Genomic DNA, 23765 nt, shown 5'->3' with positions numbered 1-23765 from the left:
CATCCATTTGTACCGTTTATATTTATGGGGAGAAAATGGAAGAAAGTGCAGCAGCAGCAGCTCAGACATCATCCTCACATCTGCAAACGACTACCGCTATCAAGAAAGTAACACTTGATTAAAGAAAAGCTTTTATTTTCCCTGTAAATATAAAGAAAGATCGATGCCAGCTGGTAATTACTTTTTTTTTCATTAAGAAAAAATACGATTTTAAACTCTATCTTCATTTAAATGACTTGATAGTTAGACAGCTGTGAGTCGAGTAATAAGACATCAGTGACAAACAGCCAACTGGAGGATGAGTCATTTCTCTATCTCCCTTCATGATCTGTCATAAAAAAAAAATTGTCTCAGATGTTTGGCTGTTATTTGTTGTGTTTGTTTGGCACATGATAAGGGATGGAAAAGGCTCAATGACTATTTAAGCGTTAAAACAACTGATAATAAACTCCTTAATTTGCACATATACACTAATAAGGTGCCTTCCTGTGTTGTACTTTGCATGCATAAGCCACTGGCCTTCAGTTGGAGTGTTGCAAATTGGCACAATTGGTGTTCTAAGCACCCACCAGAGATGTTTTTTGCAAGTTTTGTACAAGCATTAACAAAACGTCCCTTTAGAACCAGAACTCTCAAGCTCCCATCACTGTGGAGTAAGTGATAGTGTTATGAATCACTGACAAGCTTGACTAATGGCTACAGCCCGTGACAGCGCACTGTATCCAACTGGCAAACAAATCTCTTCGCCTCTATGTGGAGAACCACAGGATAGGATTCAGAGACTGAAGTGGGAAAACACAATGAACTGAAAGCCTGGAGTAAAGACTTACACACAGCCCAGTCCAAGTACAAATACTGTAATGAAACCGCAAGAAAAATACTGAAAACTCAAGCAGGAAACAAGTCATAACAGCTTAAGTAGGAGGAAAAAGAGCTTCATAATGTTTCTTCTCAGTGCACTTTGTGTCCACACAAACTGGAAATCGATTGATTCATCCACTTTTCTGGTGGTCTTCTTGTCATACATAATATAATCTGCATCATGTTCTACCTTTATTAGACTGAAATATAATAGATAATGAGGAATTTCACAGGTAATTGTCTTTTTTAAAATTTCTACAGAGGGGAACAGAATTTATAAATAGGCCTCTTTAGAAATTAAGTGTTGTAAATGAGATCATTTGAAGCGGCAGGAGAGAAGTTTCCTTTTTATGAAGATATCACTCCTGGTGTTTCGACTATTTTCTCTGAAGAAGCTGTGCGCTCAGACAAATGTGATTTGATTTGTCTGGTGGCTGCTGAATCTCAGCACTTCTCGGAAACAAAATTACATTTAGCTGTCCTAAAGGTGCATGATATCAGTAGTTTATAGCCTATATTACACCAGACACCAGTTCGGTAATGTCTTCAGCAGCCTTGTGCACCGCTGATTACTGCGCACCCTCAAGAACCCCTTAACATTCACCTCCTTTTACTAAAAGGGATTGGAAACATCGTTTGTCGGAATGATACGGTGAAGACATTGTGCAACTCGTATTGATTCAACCAGTATGTGCTCCTCAAGACAGCCGTCGAATGTTTATGTTCTCCTATTACAAAGGAAGAAACTATTGTTGCTGTTTCCTTGGTTTCTTAAAATGGCAACACAGCTTTCAATGTATAGTTCATCATATTGATTCACTATGGGCTGATTCCATTCAAAACACGGCTGCAGGTCTTCCACTTGGCTTGCATCTGGACTGCTGAGTATTAAGGGGTTAAAGTTGAGTCCGTCAAACTGCACTTACTTATCGAGTCTTTCTGGTCTCATCCACTGAGGCCTCCATTGTTTGTTTGCGAGGTGAGATGCCTCTTAGTTTTTGCTCTAACCCAGACCCTCCACCTGCCATAGCAAGTGATTTGAAAATCTTATTTAATGCTGGCTCAAGACTTAAGCTAAACAGTTAAAGAAGAGTAGAGCATCTAAGCCCTTTCCTTTTGCCATATGAGGACGGCCTTTAATACATGTCCTTCATCTGCCCCCCGAACACAAAGGCGGATCTTTATCCCTCTGAGAGGCACACAAAAGAAGAATCCATTGTATCTTGGAGATTCACATAAATATGTCTTTCCGATAAACAAGCACTGCATAAGCTGAAGTGTTGAAAACTTTCTGGACTTCTTTGAACCCTCTAAAAACTTGTTTTTTCCATCTAACATCCCATCATGCCCCAAAAGGACGCACAAGAGCAACCAATCGTGAAAGGTCCTTCTTTTGGCGAGACTCTCTCTTTGACTACAGTATTTGAAAAATATTTAGTAATTTAGCCAAAGAATCTGGCTTTCAACTCATATTATCATGTCTTTGTAGCACAGACAGAACTTTCAGAGGCTGCTAAAAGGATAAGAAGTTGACTAAATCTCTTGGAAAAGGTTAAGGCTGTTGGAAAACACAAACTCTGGCAGGGGAAGGGAATAATTTCTCTCCGCTTTTTTCTTCTCGCACATTTTGTTCAGATATTAAGAAGACCTCTGGAGCATTCTCCGACTGCAGAAGTACAGTGATTTCCTGTGTACTACCGACTTATTTGTCTTTTTTGCCGCAACTTGGGGCTTTCCGACAGCAAACACTTGTGAAAGACTGCAAGATTTGAAGACGCCAAGATGGCACCTGAAGAGTGAGAGGATCAGACACCTGAATGCTTGTTGCAGGAGACCTGAGCCGCATCATTCCTTTCCCTGCCATCATCCAATCCATTATATCTCCTGAACAGAGAGTGGGCTCATCCAAATTGAAAGTGACATTGTGATGAGCTCCTCCATCGAGGGTATGATGTGTGTGTGCGTGCGTGTGAGATGGATTAAAGGGCACTTAGGAGGACCCGCTGCTCTGCTCTTGTTGTGGCATCATCTCACACGCACGCACGCACACACACACACACACACACACACACACACACACACACACACACACACACACACACACACACTTACCTGCTGTAGGGCAGAATTAAAGTCTGCTCATAGGCATATAAAAACAGTAATAAGAGCACAGGAAAGAGAATTAGGTGTTTTTTCTCCCTCCAAGGTCACATCTGCCAGAGTCGCAAACATCCAGTCATCACTCTGAACAGACAGCAGAGCCACCAATTGTGTGTGTGTGTGTGTGTGTGTGTGTGTGTGTGTGTGTGTGTGTGTGTGTGTGTGTGTGTGTGTGTGTGTGTGTGTGTGTGTGTGTGTGCGTGTGCATGCACAGTGTGTATTATCACTACAACCCTTGAGTTTAGTATTGGTTCATTGTAATTTTGGTTATTCAGGCATTTAGCCTTATTACGCCCCTGCGCTCACTGTAAGCGACTCCCAGTTTAATCATCAACTAAATCCCCTAAAATGTGTGCATGTGTGTTAGAGTGAGAGAAGTACTTCCTCGCCGACTGCTGCTGCTCAGGCTGCCGACAGATAAACAATCAATTATGTACAGCCTGTCACCAGGGATCTCTCTCTAGCTGGCCGTTTCTCCTCCCGCTCGACTCCCTCCACCTTCTGCCAAAACAACACCAGCCTCGGCGAGGTCTGACCTCGGGCTGCTGTCCTCAAAACAGTGTAACCTCCAATTTAATTTTCACAACTGCTGGCCTGAAAGGATGGCGATCTTATGATGCTCATGTCAGGAAAGAAACTCCTGGTGCTTCCTCAGTTTGTCTGTGAGACTAAACCAGGAAAACAGAAAAAAATGAAGCCAACAAAGAGCCACTAATAACGCATTCCTCATTGCTGTTTGGACCAGTGCTGTCTTCTGTTTAGTTAAAGTCAATATAAATGGGTTGATTATATTTTTATTGTGCTCTTTGCTTAAGACTCATTTTCTAAAGCCATTTAATTGCACATCATTTAGCCTTTTAACACCAACAAATTATGAACACATTAATTAGGATAATAATGTATACGTATATACCAAGAAAAAAAGCTGTTTGGAAGGATAGCAACCTCTACATATCTGAGGCAAAACAGATTTTGTGAGATATCTGACACATTGTTTTCCCTGACAAACAGAATAATTGGCAATAAGATAAGGGAAATAGTAGAAGGCTAAGGGCTGTGGAGTAACATCTTTTAACAATAAAGTAAAATATACCCCACGTGCAAATCTTCTTAGTGACAACAAGCAAGGAAGTTGTGGTATATTTTTCATACTTTTTGAAATGCTTCACTGAAATAAGGGAAATTAGGAAAGACCCTGTGGAGTTTAAACTATAAGTAGTACAAAGTTTTAATGACAGGGTTCTTTTTTTTGTATACTGCAGCTGCAAGACGACGTACATGCACCTGGAGAACACCATAACGATGTGATACAGTCCAGCCAGGGGGTTTGCATCACTCAATCAAAAATTGCTGTGGCATTGCACCAAGAAATTTAACGATCTGCCAACAAGAGCTGGCACAAGAAGACTGCAACTAGATGTACACAATGTACGATTTGAAATATTTTTTGCAAAACTGCTTATACAAATGTTATAAGAACAAGAAATACATTCAACTTGTTTGTTGGACATCAAGGATACACACAGTGTGTTTTGGTGGGAAACACTGAATGTCAATAAGTTTTATAACAAAGCTCCGCGGGGCGTCTTTAGAATGCCAAATACATAGCACAGTCCCCATCAGCAGAATGAAAGACTTTTGAGTCTAAATGCCCATGGGATTCCACTGTTCAACCAGAATACAGATGTCATTAAAAAAGAAAGGAGGCAAAAACTCTGTTTGCCAAAATCCACCTCAGCTGAAAGACTGTTTGAGCTTTCAGCCTGAAAGTCATCTTTCTGATCTCTGTTGTAGACAAACCTCCTGCTCCACCTCTGGCCTCCGTCCATCCCTTCCTCCCCCTTTCTGCACATCCCTCCAACGGTTCCTCAGCCTCAGGGGCCCAGGTCTGGTTATCACAGGATTAGAACATGGACGCACACACTGCATACACACCTTGGGAACAAGTGAACGCATGCACATGGACACCTAACACACACACAGACCTCAGGACAGCCCTCTTTAATAACATTCAAACGGAGAGCACAACCAATCCGCTACCTTTCATGGATTAGCTGCTAATCTCACGGAGCGAGGAGCACCTCGGGCACTTTGGGGAAAAGACGAAGAGCGGAGGGGGAAGAAAGCGGAGGAATCTTGACCTTCACGATCAAGGATAAAGTGCTAGTCAAAGAAAGGGGCAAAAGAAAGTTGGTTGGAGGTGTTTCTTTGACTAAAGGCTTCATCAGACATGGAGCCTGGGCCAAGTCGGGGGCATTTGGTTGTACATATTTCATTTAAACTCGTACAAGAAGTCCACATGTTCCAGTCTGCCACCAGCTGGGATCTGAACCTGCCGTCTCCCTCCCTGCTGGTGGTCTTGATGTAAAATACAGACTTCTGTCTGAGCTCGCTGACCCCATGACAAGCTGAGAAGACATAAAACCAGGACTCCATGCTGTTCCTCCCAGGCTTAAATCTGCAGATCAGTCCTTTAATACAGTATTCCGTACATAAACACTGAGCCATGAAATGAGCCCGGGTCAACTTAATCCTCTTTACTAATCTGACTGGTTCACATGCGACACTATAATGCATGTGGAAATATGGCTATCAATATCGGGGCCATTGTTTCTGCTGAGTTGGCGATTCATTAATTGGTAAAAGCCATTGCAGATGATAAAGTCGCTCGTATATCATGCGAGTGTATAATGTCAATAGGTACTGAAGGGGGTGGTTTAATGTTTCCTTGTGCAGCTGTAATATTTCATCTGTGAGCAACTTAGAGGAATCAGCATTCCTTTTGGACTCTTTTCAAACACAAGCAGATGTTCAATTGCTATTAATAAGCAGTAGATTCCTGCCACTGCGACTGCAGAGGTGACACTAAACTCAGCATATTGACACATATTAGAAGAAGCGTCTGAGTGTGTTTTCCTGCATCCTTCATTTGTTTATTTAAGGACAGGAAACGCCACTGTTAACACCTAATTTGGAAATAATTCATCTTTTTAATGTAGTCTAAGAGGTGAGGCGTTGCTATAACGGTGATTACGTTCAGTACCGAGCACTGAGAGCTGTGATGGTGGATGCATGCGAGATCATAGTCCAATAATTCAGAGGGAGATCACGACGGTAATTTGAGTGAAGCCGGGAAAAAGCCATTACATCAAGCCTATGCATACGCCTAGGTTTAATCACGCAAATTGACTTTTATAAGGAGATGCATAGCTGTGTATTCCACTACAGTGACTTGAAGGCATTTTAATAGGAAACTACATAAAATATAGCGACACAATTTAATCCACTGGGTTTGGGGGAATTAATCTTCATTGTGCATCTGCGGAATGAACGCACTGTGGAAGAAAGACAAATGAGTAAAACAATAAAACTTGCCCACAGCACAGAAGACTACAGAAAACACAGTGAGTGAAATCACACAAGGTACAGTGGCAGTCTAAAGATAATACGGAAAAGGACTGAGTAAGCAAGAAGTTTTTTTTCTTTAAATAAATCACACGAGCACACGCGAAAATAGATGAATGTGCATTTGTTACTGCTTTAAAAAGCTATTCCTCAATCTCAATTCTAACTTGGTAGTGCCTTTCGGCAGCCTGTTCATGAAAAGACACAAAGTCACAAATGCTTAAATTTGCTCTATTATTTCCTGACTTCTGTTGACAAGGGAAGGGAGAAGCTCTAAAGGGGTGAAGGGATGGAGCAGGAAATGGGAGTTTTCAAAGGGTGTTCGTCGTGTTTCTGAGTCTTACGGCTTTAATTCAAACTCCAGTGGCACGGCAGGAAGGCTGCGGGCCTAAATCCTCTGGCGTAGAACACAGGCGGCAGCCAGCTGCTTCACTATGCCGCCGCTGAGTTCGTTTGCATTGGTGCAAATTGCTTTTTTAATTACCGGCACAGAGGAAATGCAGCATGTTGCCACCTCTTTGGAGATGATGCACACAGGGAGCTACTTAGCATCGTGTTTCACAAGCTGCAAACAACTGCCGAGGAATGAGGCAGATCTGTCACTCATCGCTGGCTCTGTCATCCTTGATGAAGGACAGCAGTTACACACGTGGACAAAATTGTTGGTACCCCTCAGTTAAAGAAGGAAAAACCCACAATTCTCACTGAAATCACTTGAAACTCACAAAAGTAACAATAAATAAAAATTTATTGAAAATTAAATAATCAAAAACAGCCATTACTTTTGAATTGTTGATTAACATAATTATTTAAAAAAAACAAACTAATGAAACAGGCCTGGACAAAAATGATGGTACCTCTATAAAAGATTGAAAACTATTTGACCAGAGTGACATGATTAACTCAGGTGTGTCATTTAATTGACATCACAGGTGTTTCCAAACTCATAATCAGTCAGTCTGCCTATTTAAAGGGAGACAAGTAGTCACCCTGCTGTTTGGTGAAAAGGTGTGTACCACACTGAACATGGACAACAGAAAGCGAAGGAGAGAATTGTCCCAGGACATCCGAAAAAAAATGATAGACAAACATCTTAAAGGTAAAGGCTATAAGACCATCTCTAAACAGCTTGAAGTTCCTGTGACAACAGTGGCTCATATTATTCAGAAGTTCAAGACCCACGGGACAGTAGCCAACCTCCCTGGACGTGGCCGCAACAGGAAAATTGATGACAAATTGAAGAGACGGATCGTTGGAATTGTATCCAAAGAGCCCAGAGCAACCTCCAAAGAAATTAAAGGTGAACTCCAAGGCCAAGGTACGTCAGTGTCAGATCGCACCATTCGTCGTTGTTTGAGCCAAAGTGGACTTCATGGGAGACGACCAAGGAGGACACCACTGCTGAAAAAAACTCATAAAAAGCGAGATTGGAATTTGCAAAAATGCATGTTGACAAGCCACAAAGCTTCTGGGAGAATGTCCTTTGGACAGATGAGACCAAACTGGAGCTTTTTGGTAAGGCACATCAACTCTATGTTCATAGACTCAAAAACCAAGCATACGAAGAAAAGAGCACTGTCCCTACGGTGAAACATGGAGGAGGCTCAGTAATGTTTTGGGGCTGCTTTGCTGCATCTGGCACAGGGTGTCTTGAAAGTGTGCAAGGTACGATGAAATCTGAAGACTATCAAGGCATTCTGGAGAGAAATGTGCTGCCTAGTGTCAGAAAGCTTGGTCTCAGTCGCAGGTCATGGGTCTTCCAACAGGACAACCATCCAAAACACACAGCCAAAAACACCCAAGAATGGCTGAGAGAAAAGCGTTGGACTATTCTAAAGTGGCCTTCTATGAGCCCAGATCTGAATCCCATTGAACATATGTGGAAGGAGCTGAAACATGCCATTTGGAGAAGACACCCATCAAACCTGAGACAACTGGAGCTGTTTGCTCATGAGGAGTGGGCCAAAATACCTGTTGACAGCTGCAGAACGCTCATTGACAAATACAGAAATCGTTTAATTGCAGTGATTGCCTCAAAAGGTTGTGCAACAAAATATTAAGTTATGGGTACCATCATTTTTGTCCAGCCCTATTTCATTAGTTTGTTTTTTTAAATAATTATGTTAATCAACAATTCAAAAGTGATGGCTGATTTTGATTATTTAATTTTCAATAAATTTTTATTTATTGTTACTTTTGTGAGTTTCAAGTGATTTCAGTGAGAATTGTGGGGTTTTCCTTCTTTAACTGAGGGGTACCAACAATTTTGTCCACGTGTGTACATCATGGAAGGATTACTGACTCAGGTGTTTCTTACGCATTTTACTTTACATGTGGACCTGCATTTGCATTATAAAAAAGCCAGCATTTTAACCAAACGCATGGGTCACCTTACAAAAGTCCTTGTACACAAGTATTTTGCATTTTTCTGCAGCATCTCTTCGCTCCCGACATTAAAATACATCTCTGACGTCACAGAATTCCACCACTGCTTTATTCAGCACATCCTGAAAGCTGATTTTACACTGATACTGCCTGCTTAGTGTTGGTTCTCATTAAATTCCTGCGCAAATATTTATTTTAGTTTACATAGCTCTCCTGGGCTTGGGCGAGACGCTACAGAAAGCATCAGTGGATATCTACATACAGCATATTTAGATATAAATTAAATCAATATTTCTGCTGAACAGAAAGATTCCCCTAAGTTTTGACTATGAGAACCAAGACATCTAGGCACACTGTCTGACAACTACAATTCTGTCAAATTTAATTCCCTGAAGCTCGAATTCATGAGTATTAGATTCAGAACCTTAAAAACCAAGAAATGCATGATTTTCAGCTACACGCTATCATGGCTTTGGGGCTGAGACAGCTGAGACATCAAGAAGTATAAACCATAGTATTCATGCTTCCAGTCCACAACTCTCATATTCCTTGTCATTTCTAATAAAAGCATAAACATCTATCCATCCATTATCTATACACCGCTTAGTCCTCATTTGGATCGTGGGGGGCGCTGGAGTGTATCCCAGCTGACTTAGCGTGAAATCAGGGGACACCCTGGACAGGTCAAAGAGGCGGCTGTGGATCAGGTGGTAGAGTGTGTCGTCCAATGATTGAAGGGTCGGCGGTTCGATTCCCGCTCTCGCCTAGTCATGTGCTGTTGTGTCCTTGGGCAAGACACTTTACCCACCTTACCTCCAGTGCTGCTCTGACACTGGTGTATGAATGCATGTGAATGTTGGTCGTGGTCGTAGGGGCCGTAGGCGCGGATTGGCAGCCACGCTTTCGTCAGTCTGCCCCAGGGCAGCTGTGGCTACAAATGTAGCTTTCTACCACCAGAGTGAGAATGTGTGAGTGAATGAATAATGGGTCCATTGTAAAGAGCTTTGAGTGGCCAAAAAAGCGCTATATAAATCTAAAAATCTAATCCAAAGAAATAAATATCCATAATAATAATAAAAAAAAACAGCAATCGTGTCATGGGTTTAGCAAAGTTGGTCAACCCCTGATGCACCTATGTTCAGAACTGCTTTGGAACAGCCTTGTTTCTCCTTTCATCGGTACATTAATGTTACCTACCTACAATATGTCTAGTCCAAGAGCTTTTAGTCTTTCTTGTGGCCAAAAGCAAACACCAATATTGCATCACTAAATAAATTACTCCTAAATTTACTGTGTTTTTGATCAAAAAAGATGTTGTAAAAAAAGATGATGTAATAAAGGCCTATTTTTTTTTTATATCTAATAGTGTCTAACAAACGATGGAAGAAGCTGTTTTGACCAGACAGTGCAACAACCACAATCATCCACAACACAGACCGAGAACAAAGACAGCGAATCATCCAGCCAATCTTTCTAGATTGATTTGGTTTGCTTTTGAAATTGACTTTGGTTTCAACTTTGATCAGGAACAAATGGGTCTGCCGCCTCCACTCACAGTCTCGCCGTTTCTCAGGTTCTCAGTGACTTCCTCTCTCCTTATCACACACACACACACACACACACAGTACATTCACACAACATACGATGACTGTACACACGCATACGCACAAACAAGGCAGCGAGTCCACAGACTCTTTGACACCTCCAAAGAGACCTGAAGTGAATCTTTTCTCTTTTTTTTTTCAAATAAGGACAGGATAAAAAGTCTCACAAACGGTGGGAATCACTTTAGAAAAAGATCTCAGTGTTGCAAATATGTGATGCAGCAAACAACTGGCTTGTGTCACAATGTAACAGAGTTTAGATAGTTGTTTCTTACTGATTAAATGTAGTTTGACAGAATGAAAGTTTTAACAAAACAAGAAAAATAAATATAGTTCGTAATCCTCAAAGCAAACCCAAATCAAAATTTCTTCACGGTATCAATTAGTAATGCTGGTAGTGACTTGTGTGTGTTTGTGTTTTCTATTCAAATGGGGGGCTACAAATCAGAGCAATACCAACAGAAGCAAATCAAATTCTGACATTCATCCCCACATATACACATCAAATAAGCAGACAGTGAGTAATTGTAGGGTGACAGAGGGAGCGAGGGAGGAGGTGTAGCACATGGCTAAGGTTCACTGCATGTTTTGCAGGTATTGCTTGATAACAATGTCTCCCGGTCATAACACAACTTTCTATTACCCAGCTTCCGTATTCGCTCCCACACTGCTCTCTGACATTGATAACTCACAATGTTTGCATCTGAATGTCTGCCTGCTTCTTCCTCCATACAGGAGTCTGTGAGTCTCACGGCAGCAGAACTTATCATTATGAAATCAAATATCATCCTCCAGGGTATGACTAAAGATGCTAATTAAATCATTTCTAGCTGGCAGCAACCTAGTGTATGGATGTAGGTCTGCGTGCCAGACAGCTACAAGAAACTCACCTTCATGTGTGAGACTCCGAAGCAGTGGACACAAAATGGTGGCTCCAGAAACCGAAGCTCATAGAAGGAGTATTTAAAAAAAAACAAAAAAACGAGCGCTCTCGACTTGATTCCAATCTGTCAAAAGGCCAGCGGAGGAGGAACTCACCTGTGCAGGAATAGTCATCGATCCTGATGTAGCCCGTATGGCAGATGCACATAAAAGAACCGGGGGTGTTAACGCACATGGTGTTCTCCCTGCAGTAGTGCTTCCCTTCAGCGCACTCATCAATATCTGAAGCGAGACAGAGATGGAGAAAGGAGGAGAACAAAGATAGATGAGATGTGAATTGCTGTCATGAAGCAGTCTGTCAATTGACAACATGACCAATGAGATGACAACCTTCAACACTGGAAATGCACTGTTGACCTGTCCATCCACCCCTCCTAATTACTACAGTACATAGAGCGCTTTGTCATCTGAACATAAACACTAGTATTTCTCATTTTGGGCCACTTGTTGAAACACGTCAGTTGTTCTTTGCACGAGGAACCTTCATAGCACTGTTGTCATGTTATTTTGTGGCTTATTTAAGGTGCCTCCCCCATCCTGGGAATCACATCATACAGTTTGTGTAGCCCTCAACCACATAAAGGCTCCTAAAGCCTCCTGCTCAGCCAGTGGGAAAAGGGCTATTTGTCTTCATCAGTGGGAGACAGAGGTCGAAATGCAGAAGGTCCAAGAGAGGTGGGCGCTGAAGGACTTAAGGTTGAACCACTCGATTTTCACCCTATTAAAAATAAAGCACTGCACGGAGTGGATTAGCTGCTTTTCTCCTGATCATTCAGCTCCTCTCAGTGCAATGAACATACTCTAAATGTTATATGCTGTAAATAGATACAGTAGAGGAAGAAGCATCCCATCGGAAAAGATCACTGAAAAGGCTGCACACACAAACACAGACATTTTTCTTTTTTTTTTTTTACTGATTCTGGGTGATTATATTTCCGCTCAGGTGGGCACAGTTCTGGTTGCCGGTACATGAGGTCATCAAATAACAATGTGTCCAGAAAAAATTATAATGTTCCATCCGAACAGCTGCAGCAGGAGAGTGAAGGTGATGTCAATCAAGCAGCCTCTGTACATTACCACACAGTCCAGACTCAAAGGTATAATCTAGCAAAACAAGTGAAAGCACCTGTGCAGGCACATCATGGGTATCTGTCCCTTTAAATGCATGCATAAATATGACTGGTCTGTACCTGGTTTCTATAAATTATTAGACATATTAAATTGTCTTCACACTGCTGGCAAATAAAAATGGGTTTTGTAAATTAGACTAAAGCATGCTGCTGTCTTGAGTTCAGGGATGAGACAAGCATCGTGTCAGTGCTTGACTATGATGATATCCCTAATTCTCATGCTGCTCGCTCGACCTCCAACACCTTGATGCAGTTTATCATAGTGCTTTGCATTTCATTGCAGGAGATAAATTTCATACTCATCACTGTGTACTGTATGAAAAAGTGTGCTGGCAACTAGAAGAGAACTACACTCATTTTTATTTATAAAGGTCTCCTGAAAAAGCTACCTCAGTATATCTCTTCTCTTTTCAAATTTAAAACTGCTGCTCACTAGACCAGATCTCAGGACTGTTTAATACTACATTACAGAGGATTTTAAAACTTGATATCCCATCCCACTGGTCGGCTTTTAAGTATAAATCTATGGTTATAGCCACGATCTGCTCTGTATATGTCTTTATTTTATGTAGCCGTATCAGACCTGCAAGCTTTAGAGTTGTGAAACAAAAGACAAGATATGACACAAAATCATATAGGCGTATATAGGGGCATTCTCCACTGGAAGAACTATTGAGAGTACAAATCATACATCAGGTGGCTGACACTACTATTCGGATGGATGGATGGATGGATGGATGGATGGATGGATGGATGGATGGATGGATGGATGGATGGATGGATGGATAGATGGATAGATGGATAGATGGATAGATGGATAGATAGATAGATACTTTTAAATGGCAACTCGGACTCCGTTGTATACAAATCTCTGTGACATTGTGTGCAGCACATGTAGCAGAGCATGTATCACAGCTGAGCACAGTAATCATTTTCTATTTTCAATACTACTGTAACATATATATGTCTATAAAGATAAAGAATATTGGGCAATACATTGATATCTGAATTTTTTGCTCCCTCACTTTGACATCAGTTCAAAAATCATTTATCTGTCTTTCCAGATCAGAATTCAACAATAAAACAATACTATATTTTAAATTTTTTTTACATTTGATTGAATTTTGATTGCTTTAGACACAATGTTGAACAAACTTCACAAACTTCCTGTGTTCATTTGTACGTTTTTCTTTTTGCTCATTAATTAGATTTATTCATTACTTTTTATATTTAAATAGAAGCAGGCCTATGTAGTTGCAGAAGTCAGATTTTTAATGACAAAATTCAGAGAGACTGAGTTGGTTCTGATGCACAATTCTGCAAAGGATTCTCGATAATCGCTATCTTGTGTTCCAATTTTGCGCACAACAGGTCCGTATGTTGTCTAGAAGGTTGCCGCAGGAAAAGACGAGTTGATTTCTGTGTATCCACATATGAACATGTTCACATGTGAGGCGGTTATCTTTTCTGAGCTGGAGTTTAGCAACACTGTTGCCTTGTGGGATTTTCCAAACATAATAAACTAGCTGTATTTCTCTCTCACTTTTGTCAGACACAAAGTCACAGAACCCGGGAAGTGGCTGCAAGCAAGTAAGCAAGACACACACAGACCAAGAAATGCATTTTCCAGCAACATCAAACTCGGAGAGGAGAGAACAAATATTTACCTGATTCCTCAATTCATTTTGAATTTTGCTTGCACTTCTTACAGGCCACAAAGCTCCTTTCTTCACATTTGCACCCTTTCCATCTCTGGACTAATCTGTTTTTGTCAGTGTTTTCTGTTTGGCATGAATAAAGTACATCTCATCTTTGGCATTCTAGAGTTTTTAGTGCCCTAAGGCAATTGATTAATTCAAAAAATGCACAACTTCACCCAACATCAACTTGAAGAGAGTCATGGTTAATCAGCCTAAAGAGCTATGAGGATCTGCAGAGCCACGCTGGACACAGTATGTAATCTGAAAGTTGTTCTCAGCACCAGACCCAAAAAGGACTAATGACCAGCTCTTAGCTTCATGCATGTTTTCCCACTTTTTGCTTACTGCTGTGGTTACTCTGCCTCTGCCTTAGAAAGAACAAAGAAGCCCAGAGGGGAAGAGTGTAGCACATCTGCCTCACACGAAACAATAAAAGCTAAGAGAATCCTGAGGAAAACCAGAGCTTAAAATCATCTGAACATATCATGGTAATGGGACTAAATTGCAGTTCACTCATTCAGCCCGACAATGACTTCATATTAGGTTAATAACTGTTTTGAACCGAGCAATCAGTGGAGAGTGACATATCTGCCCTGCTAATGTCCATTTGTGTTACCACAGAGGAAAGTGCAGTAGTTCAAAATATGTTGATTTAAAAGCTTTTTTTCTGTAAACTGACTTACATCAACCCATACAGTTGTGTTTTCTCATTAACCAGCTTGCTCTGTAATAAGATGACGCCCCCGGTGTTAATCCCTAAGCTTTGATTAGTCTGTGGTCTCTCTGAATGGGAAACAGTCATCCATCCTTTCAGCTGTCTGAAACAAGGTTATACTGATGTTGCTCTGCCTTTGCCGGATGTATAAACAGTTATTTGCTGATGTTACCATGACAACGTGATCAACCAATGCCATGTCAGGGGTGTGTTTCACTGAGTTTGCCACGGAGGATTTCTTCTTTCTAATAATTAAAACTTGGTTGGTGCAGCTTTAAGAACATCATTTATTAGATTGTCCTTTGTTTTTTCTTCTCACTCATGATTCCATATTTGGATCCATATTAGCTGTTGCCTTAGCAACAGCTATTCCTGGGTTTTAAACTGCGTGCCAAACCTTCAGACAGAAGATGCACAACACTGCCAGGGTAAACAAAGTAATCTTGATAATGTGATGCAATCAAATGCAATTAAATGCAAATACAAAACAAACTGAACAAACCTCACCGTGTGTTATGCCCCAAAGCTTTTTTTCTATTGATGGTGCAGGTCAAATGTAGGCACCTTTTGATAGTCATGTTCCACAGTCCTTGACATTACCAATTTATTATTCATTCACTGTATTCAGTGTCTGTAAGAGAACAAGAGGACATTCACCCTGAATATGTTCTGTGCCAGATGCTTTTGCGAAGAGCACTCGAAATTGAATTTCAATAGATTTGCATTGGCATTCGCTCAGCTCGCATGTCCTTGGGTAGAGCACCGCCCACCACCCTGCAAGCTAAGAGCTCAACACCTGCCTACAACTGTGGCATTCACATTTCCTTGGTCTTCTTCCTTTCACAGTTCCATCAATACTTGCTGCCTCCAGCTATTCAAACGCTTCACATATAAATGAAGCAGGCAGACAATCGCCGAACACCTATGAAAGTACATGTGTCCTTCACTAAATGAATGGTGGCTAATTACTTGGTAGGTTTAAAAGGAAGAGAAACAGAGGGATGTGGAAGATAATGGTAAGTAGAGGGAAGGGCAGACAGCAGGGCAGGTAAGTAGCAGAGCTGGATTGGAGACAAAGACGAAGTGGCAACATGTTATATTGCCGAGATACAATGAAAAATAGACAGAAAAAGGGAAGATGAGACAGATGGTGAGAGAGTGAATGACTGAGATTGAAAAGTGAGAGAGAGACAGAGGCCGGTGGGGAGAAAAGGGCAGGTGAACTTGTGGATTAAACATAGAAAAGATACAGAATGAGAAAGAGTCAGTGTGGAGTGAAAGTGGTGGAAGGCGTGCAGTGTGTGTGTGTGAGAGAGAGTGAACAACGGAGATAGCAGTAGAAAGAGATTTAGATGGCAGAGAAAGAGAAACAGAGAGAAAGCAGCAAAAGGTATTAAGTGTCGCAGAAGAGACAGAAAGTAGGAGAACAAATTCAGTCTGTCCGCAGCGGTAACCTTGAGCAGACATGCTGGGTGACAGCTTTGCCACTTTCTGATTGGCCAACCGTGGTACGGCTTTGATTCGGAGCCTATGAAGTACAACCATCTATCCTGCCCCTGGTGACAGCAGTTACGTTTGTTAAAACAATATGTTAGGAGGTGAGATGATGAGGGGCAGAGCACGAGCGTGTGGGGGAGAGCAACCTTCTCCATCTCCATTAACGCACTCCATTTTCTTGATTGGCCTGTCACATAGACACACGTGATGCGCCGAGCAACGAAGGCTGGCCACGAGTCAGCGGTGGCTTTTATCGCTGAATGGAGTGCTCGGGGTCAATCTGTTGCCACACAACGATGGATGACTGGAAAACGGCAGCGTTCTTTTTTTTTTCACCTTTGTACATTCCTGCATAATGACTGAATCAGTCATTGTCATATCTGAGGAGGGTGAAGAGCTTTGCATTATTTAACAAAAAACATCCTTCTCATGCATAAGGGGGGACGTGTTCTGGTTGCCACTGTCAGACAACAAACACACAATATGAGGTGCAGTTCAATTCTTTAATGTAGGAAAGGAATGTAAAAAGTTTGTTGAAATATTGTTTGAAGAATCTTTCAACAGCACCTGTTGTATTTGTTCTACTGCCAACTACCAATGATGTTTATGTTTTTTGTCTCATCTGTGTTTTTTATATTTGAACACCATAAGGAAATAAGTTCAAATCCTTTGCGTCTGTGTCAAAAATGTTGTTGTCTCTGGTAGTATGCTCAAAATATATGAAAAACATTAAACTAATAGTATATGTATAGCATTTCAATATAGTTGATGGCTCGTCTTTAAGTTGGAAGTGCTCATTTCAACAATAAACATGATGGTAAAACACATTTGTGTAGAAGGGACTTTTTGCAAAATAAGGCTAAAACTAAAATTAGACTAAGTAAAAGTAGACTGGGCTGCACAGTGGTTTGGTGATTAGCACCTTTGCCTTAAAGCTAGAAGATCACCGGTTCACATCCCTGCCTTCCTGGGATCTTTCTGCGTGGAGTTTGCATGTTCTCCCTGTACATGTGTGGGTTTTCTCTGGGTACTCCAGCTTCCTCCTACAGTCCAAGAATATGCTCAGGTTAACTGGGGATTCTTAATTATCTGTAGGTGCAAATGTGAGTGTGATTGTTTGTCTGTACATGCAGCCCTGCGATAGACTGGTGACCTGTCCAGGGTTTCCCCTGTCTTCACCCTAAGTCAGCTGGGATAGACTCCAGCTGCCAGGCAACCCTAATGACGATTAAGCGATGCATAGTTAATGGATGGATGGACAAAACCAGAATGGGTGATAACGGTTAAGTTTCTGGACCTCTGATCTGAAGGTCAGAGGTTCAAACCCTGATGCGGCCCCTGTTGGGCCCTTGAACAAGGCCCTTAACCCTTCTTGCTCCAGGGGTGCCATACAATGGCTGACCCTGTGCTCTGACCCCAATTGGGATGTGTGAAAACATTTCATAGTGCTGTACAAATATATTTGTGACAATAAAGGCTTCTCTCTTTCGAAAGGTTTATTTCAATATATTAGATGCAAATCGCCAATGAAAGCACAGACTGAAATTGCAAAGTTCCTTTACATGAGCACACTCCAAGCAGGCTTCCTCTCCAACCTATTAAATCCCTTGATAATGGAGTTCCTTCACCCTCTGCAGCTCCCCCAACGGTTTTGGGGCAGATCTTCTAAGGCGCACTAGTCCTCTGAACCTTAAGGCCACCTACTGCTTTCTGTGGCAGTGTCCACCAGGGAGCACATGAAATTTCATCATCAAACCAAATCCGTGATTTCTCCTCTGAGGATGTCCGCGTGCATATGAAAATTCGTGACCATGTGGACATTCCGCAGTACATCTCATCAACTGCACATGTGCCAGGAAGAAAAGTGGTGCTTAAACAAATGACTCTGAGGACAGGCTGCACAAGGAGATTCTTTGTCATCCACACCTTCATAATTCATCCTTTTAAGAGCTGCACTTGAAGTTGTCGCTACTGATTGGATTTGTACAGGCTCTCCACTGACGGAGCCAAGTACACAGCAGGAAATCTTAAATTTTCCAGAAATCTAGTATTCTGTTCATGTACCGCACTCGGAACATCCAAGAATAATCACGTTAACATGGTGTTACACTGTAATCTGTTACGAACTGCTATATAATTGTGTTTTTTTGTGTCTATACAGGGGGGAATGTGACTATCTGTGTGGAAAACCGACATGCACTTAATGTAGTATGAAGGGAACATCCAAAAAGCATAAATTGGCCCTTAACCTCAGTTCACTGCAGCAGATTTGCCTTGGTCACCATCCTTGAAGCTGTATTTCCTTTCATTAGTTAATGTATCTTAAAGTAAGATCATTCCTTTATGTTCACGGGTTTCAACTTTTACTTTTGCGTGTGTAAAGTAAGGCAGTTGAACTCAAAATAAACCTTATTCTGCTGGATTTTACTAAAAATAACTCATTCAAAATGATCAATAATTATCACTATCGACTGAAATGAAACATTTTAATGAAAGATTCCAGATGGCTGATGTTCCTAAGAACTGCCTGGGTGCCACAGCCTGTCATATGTATCCACATATTCAAATTCATGGGGATACGACACATGCCATCACCAAGTGTTGACATTTCAATATTCCCATTATAACTCATTCAAGTGATCCTGCAACTATGTAAATAGGAAGTAGCAGCTTATCCCTCTCCGTTTGCATAGCATGGACTTTCTGGTGGAGACTGTCTTCCTATCTGTGTCTCGTACTGCAGTACACCGAGGTCTGGGAGTAGGGAGATAACACTGCCGTTGCCTTTGGACGTCCCACAAAGACACCCGAATATGTGCCATTCCACCAGCAGCCTCGCTTCATCTCTCCTTTTTTCTGTCTTTTCCTCCATCTATCCATCCCTTCTCCAACCAGCTCACTTACTCAAGCAGATGGTTTTCAATAAATGGCAGAGGGCCGACGCTTGCCAAAACATTGTCTGATATTCCTCAGTAGTCATTTCCCTCATGGACAGATACAGTATATAGCAGTCAGAGGAAAAGGGCGGTAAGACAAAGAGCTGTCCCTGACGGCCAAACTGCGTGCCACTCAGCAAATTATCTCCACTGTTGGCCTTGGTTCCTCATGGGTGGAGAAAGGTGTCAGAGGATGTTACAGGGTGCCTGTTTTGGTTTAGGAGAGTGTCACTGCATCAAATATTGACTTATAGCTGCCGTTCAGGATTAAATGAAAGAGGCACAGTAGACTTTTCTCCCTCTCTCTGGCCCATATGAAAGAAAGCAAATTATTATTCTTTGGAAAAGGCTTAACATTTCTTTAATATTTACTCCTGCTTTAATTGAAATGTTGACATTGTATATATTGCAGTTTATCTATTTCAAATCAGCTTCTGAAATGAAAGGTTGCAATTAGCATTGGAGTCACTTAATCTACTGATTACTTTTTAATTTACATGATTAGGAAGCCAACAGTGATGTCTCTAAATTGACTACTTTGTTCTCAGCTCAGGTAGATCTCATTTTGTTTCTCTTCCATTCACTCCCTTTCACTCTAATCAGGCCCAAAAAGACCCAAAACAAATATGCAAAACGTCACTGTCAATTTGGGACGGAGCAGGAGCCAATTAAGATGACTGAGTGGAAAGAATCCCATTAGGAGGTAACAAGAGTAAAAATCATTCCGAGAGTGCAGTTGTTGTCTAAATACCAGACACTCACACTGTGATCAATCACTGTAAACACTCAGAAGCCTGCAACCTGGCTTAGAACAATGAACATCAAATGTGGAAAAGATAGAGGAGGAGCGTGTCCGACTGCTGGCAGAACTGCAAGTAGGTGTGTCAATGTGCACTTAATATTTTCTTGTCAGTGTGCGCGCAATTGCAGCAACGCCCTATATTCAACCACACATGACAATTTCCACGAGGATACAATACTATTCAATTTACCAGCGTTCGTGGTACCTTCGATGCAAACACCTGCAAGTCTCTCCAGTGTGTCCCTACGTCATAATAAACATGCACTTAACACAATTCGATTTGGCATGAATCAAGTCAAGCCTGGTGAAGCCCACGGACAAAACTGCCTTGTTTACGTGCAGCAAGTGTGAATGGGGCTTTTGCTCTCCATCATAGCTCTCATTAATCTGGGAAACGTTTTCAACCACACGTCAATCGATGGAACATCATCATCCATCACTCGTCACTCTGTGACTATTTGTAGCCCGCGGGCCAGAGGTCTAAACAATCAGCAGCAAGGAGCAGTAACAGCCATCAGAGCTCAGTGAGAGGCTGATGCCAAGCTCACACTTAGCTCTGAAATATGTGTGCTGCCAGATATGTTCACTTTTCATTTGAGATTGCTCCATTTTCTTGCATTTGATTGATTGGACTATTCTGTTGCTGTATTTGAATGCAAAGCACACTATATTGCCTAACTGCTTGCAGAATCATTTTGGTTACATCTAAAACAGAATATTAACCAAATTGAACTAAGATGTGGCTATTTATTCATTTAGTTTTAATATATGCGCTTCTGTTACCCAGTAATCACTGTGTGGGATGCATGAAAAGAGATAGGAGAGGTTACCCGTATATCAAAGAGCTTCTCTGGTTTTATGCCACCAAATTCAAATTATTTGGATCTTCCACTGAAGTAAAAATGGTAAAAACACACTGTAAAATATCAAAGGTAAAGGTAATCATGCTGCAGACTGATAACGTTTAGTGTAATAATAATTATATACAGCACAACTGGATTAATTCGAGTGAAACATCTCAGCAGAATTTTGCACTGTGGCTGGTCAGAGCAGAGCTAACTATAACTACTTTGCATATTGCTGGGTAGTGATATATTAATGAACAACATATTATACAAAAATATGAAATGTTTTGTAATTAAAGTAATTTGCAACAATAAAGATAGCTTAGTAGGAAGTGGAATAATTCTCACATGGAAAGAAAAATATGATTATCGTCTAAACCTGCAGTTGCCTTTCGATTTACAGGAGTTTTAGTTTATAGTCGCCCAGCCTGCAACTTTACTGTTTTGGATCACTCTCAGAGCATCATTATCTGACGCAGCAGTCAACAGAGAAGCTCGAACGTCCCACTGTGTGTTACCTGCTCAGCACCAAACAGAAGATAGACACAATTAGCGAGTAGCTGTTTCTACGTAGTGGAACATTGAGCAGCTAAAGAGCCACACGTTTCCCACATTAGTGTGTGCTGTCCGTAGACTGTATATAAACACAGCAGTGCCAGGCTCCAAAAATGAGCAAAGAGATGGAGCGTGAGTGGAGACATGACATGGACTGTCAATCTGCCACTCATAGCGGCCACGCCCTTATAATGTGTTAATCTAAGCCTTAATACTATTGAAATGAGTGCGCTATATAAACTTTCACCCACCGCACATTTGCCATCAAAGGAGAAATCAGCTATGGAGACTGAAAACGTCTTTTGTATCAGGTTGTAAAACATGTTTATTTCTGCTGTAAAGTTGGGCATTTTAACATGGGGGTCTATGGGGATTGACTCACATTTGGAGACCGCCTCGAGTGGTCATTCAAGAAAGTGCTTCTGGGTAATAACCAAAAACTGAGCAAAAAAGAGTCTACACTGGACTTCTGTTCACCATAGTTGGCCGTAACTACTTAAAAAGTGGTAATGTCAGTGTTATATTTTTTTCTTTGCAGTTAGGTGAAGTATGACTGTACTTAAGAAAGTGGATGTTTAAATTTGAAATGAATGAAACAGTTAAATACAAAGTAGTAAATGAATTAAGTGTGACTCCATGTGAAAAAAGGAGCAGAGAGAAGAGTCCAACGTGTCATTTGAGTGACGCCGGTTGAACCATGCTGAGATGCTGTTATTGACAGAAGAGGGGAGTGTCGATGAAGGTGGGATTGTCTGTTTTGGGTGACATTTCAGCAGGGTCACAGAGGTAAGCACACACAACCAGTCAGACTGTGTATATGTCTCCGTGTGCGCAATTCATCTGAGCGTGAGGGGTTCAGGGTCCTAGCCGGTGGGGAGCTCGGAGGCTCGGGGCTCATCCCGGCAGTGATTGGGTTTTGGAGCGGGCCGTGCTCTTCAGTCGCTGCCAATTAGCCTGTTGCCACCTTGTGACATTTAAAAGACAGCAGAAGCAATCAGACTGCTCTGTGCACACACACGATATGTCTACACACTACGCACGCAACCAGTCAGTCGTGGCTGAGACGTGATAACACGTTCTGTGTGCAAACTGTTTTATAAAATGAATTTTCACATGAAATTTCTGTTTACAGGACAAACCACACAATAAAAAAGTAACATAGTATTTAATCTGATTTCCAACAAGCTGTTGAGTTAGTCTTCTTTCCTCTACTTGTCATACTTCTTTTTGTGTATACTGTATGACTTTTTGTTAATAATTGCCATGTACTGTATATGTATCTTGTTGAATCATTTTGTTGTTGTGGCGTTAGAACTGTGATCTGTTTTACCTACTTGCTCTACAATGTGCTTATATGATTGTATTTCATGTATAATGTATCCAGCATGTGTGCTTTAAAGGACTTGTCCAAATGTTTTGCTTTGTTTTCTTAGGGTTTTTTTTTTTTTTTTTTTTAATTTTAGTAGGATCATTTCAAGAGGTGCTGCTGTTCAGTCTGTTTGTATTTTGGACTGAGACCATATTTCTGTCAAAAAAAATCCATTCAAAGAGCAAAGCACTAAAGCGATGCTACCAGCGCGCACTGCCCCGATGCCAAAGCCTGGCTCATTCCTCTGTACCATTAGGTCTTCAGTGTTGATTAAAAACCATTAAATGCACATCAGTAAGCCACACTGTTGCACTGGCCAACCTCCATTACCATCAATGCTACGTGCTCCAGTTTATTCCAAGTTAATCCCACATACTGTACTCTGCTCCTACTGTAATCAACCAGCAGCACAATAAATGTGTACTACTACAAAGCCTAAAATAGTCCCTCACACATGTTTTATTCACTCCAGTCTGAGTTTGCTGAAAACTTCAGTGCACAGCTGTTTAAAGGAAATATTTTTTCTCTTTTGTTTCACTTCCCATTTTAAATGCAAACTAGATTTGTGACCCGTTTTTAAGGATTTACATTAACTAAACAGGCTTGGGGCTGCGAGCTACAGACAAGACAGACAGACAGAAAGCATTGAGACAGCACGTCACTGGATGTCATCTTTTTATGAGCTCTGTTGACACTAAAAATACAAACTATTGCCAGCCTTTTCCTTAAATGTATGTTGTGCACACTGCAAATGGAATCCATTATACAGCAGCAGAGGAAGAGATCTCACTGACTGATATCTTTAAACTTGGAAAATAAAACTATGTCCAAGTAGTAAATGTCTATAATTAATTTATAA

At 41.2% G+C, this 23765-nt stretch overlaps 1 protein-coding gene across 2 annotated transcripts in view; it reads right to left on the bottom strand.

Annotated features, from left to right (window-relative positions):
* nell2a (neural EGFL like 2a) overlaps positions 1-23765 on the bottom strand; it is a 92611-nt gene that overhangs the window by 33606 nt on the left and 35240 nt on the right. Inside the window, exon 13 of one of the 2 annotated variants that reach the window (XM_051951954.1) lies at positions 11454-11579. The exons of the other annotated variant lie outside the window; for it this stretch is intronic. Within the exon in view, the coding sequence (XP_051807914.1) occupies positions 11454-11579 (126 nt within the window). The remainder of the gene's footprint in view (positions 1-11453; positions 11580-23765) is intronic. 2 annotated transcript variants of the gene reach the window in all.

This window comes from Acanthochromis polyacanthus, chromosome 8, assembly GCF_021347895.1.
Source record: "Acanthochromis polyacanthus isolate Apoly-LR-REF ecotype Palm Island chromosome 8, KAUST_Apoly_ChrSc, whole genome shotgun sequence".
Lineage (NCBI taxonomy): Eukaryota > Metazoa > Chordata > Actinopteri > Pomacentridae > Acanthochromis > Acanthochromis polyacanthus.
This window is presented reverse-complemented; position numbering and strand designations above follow the sequence as displayed.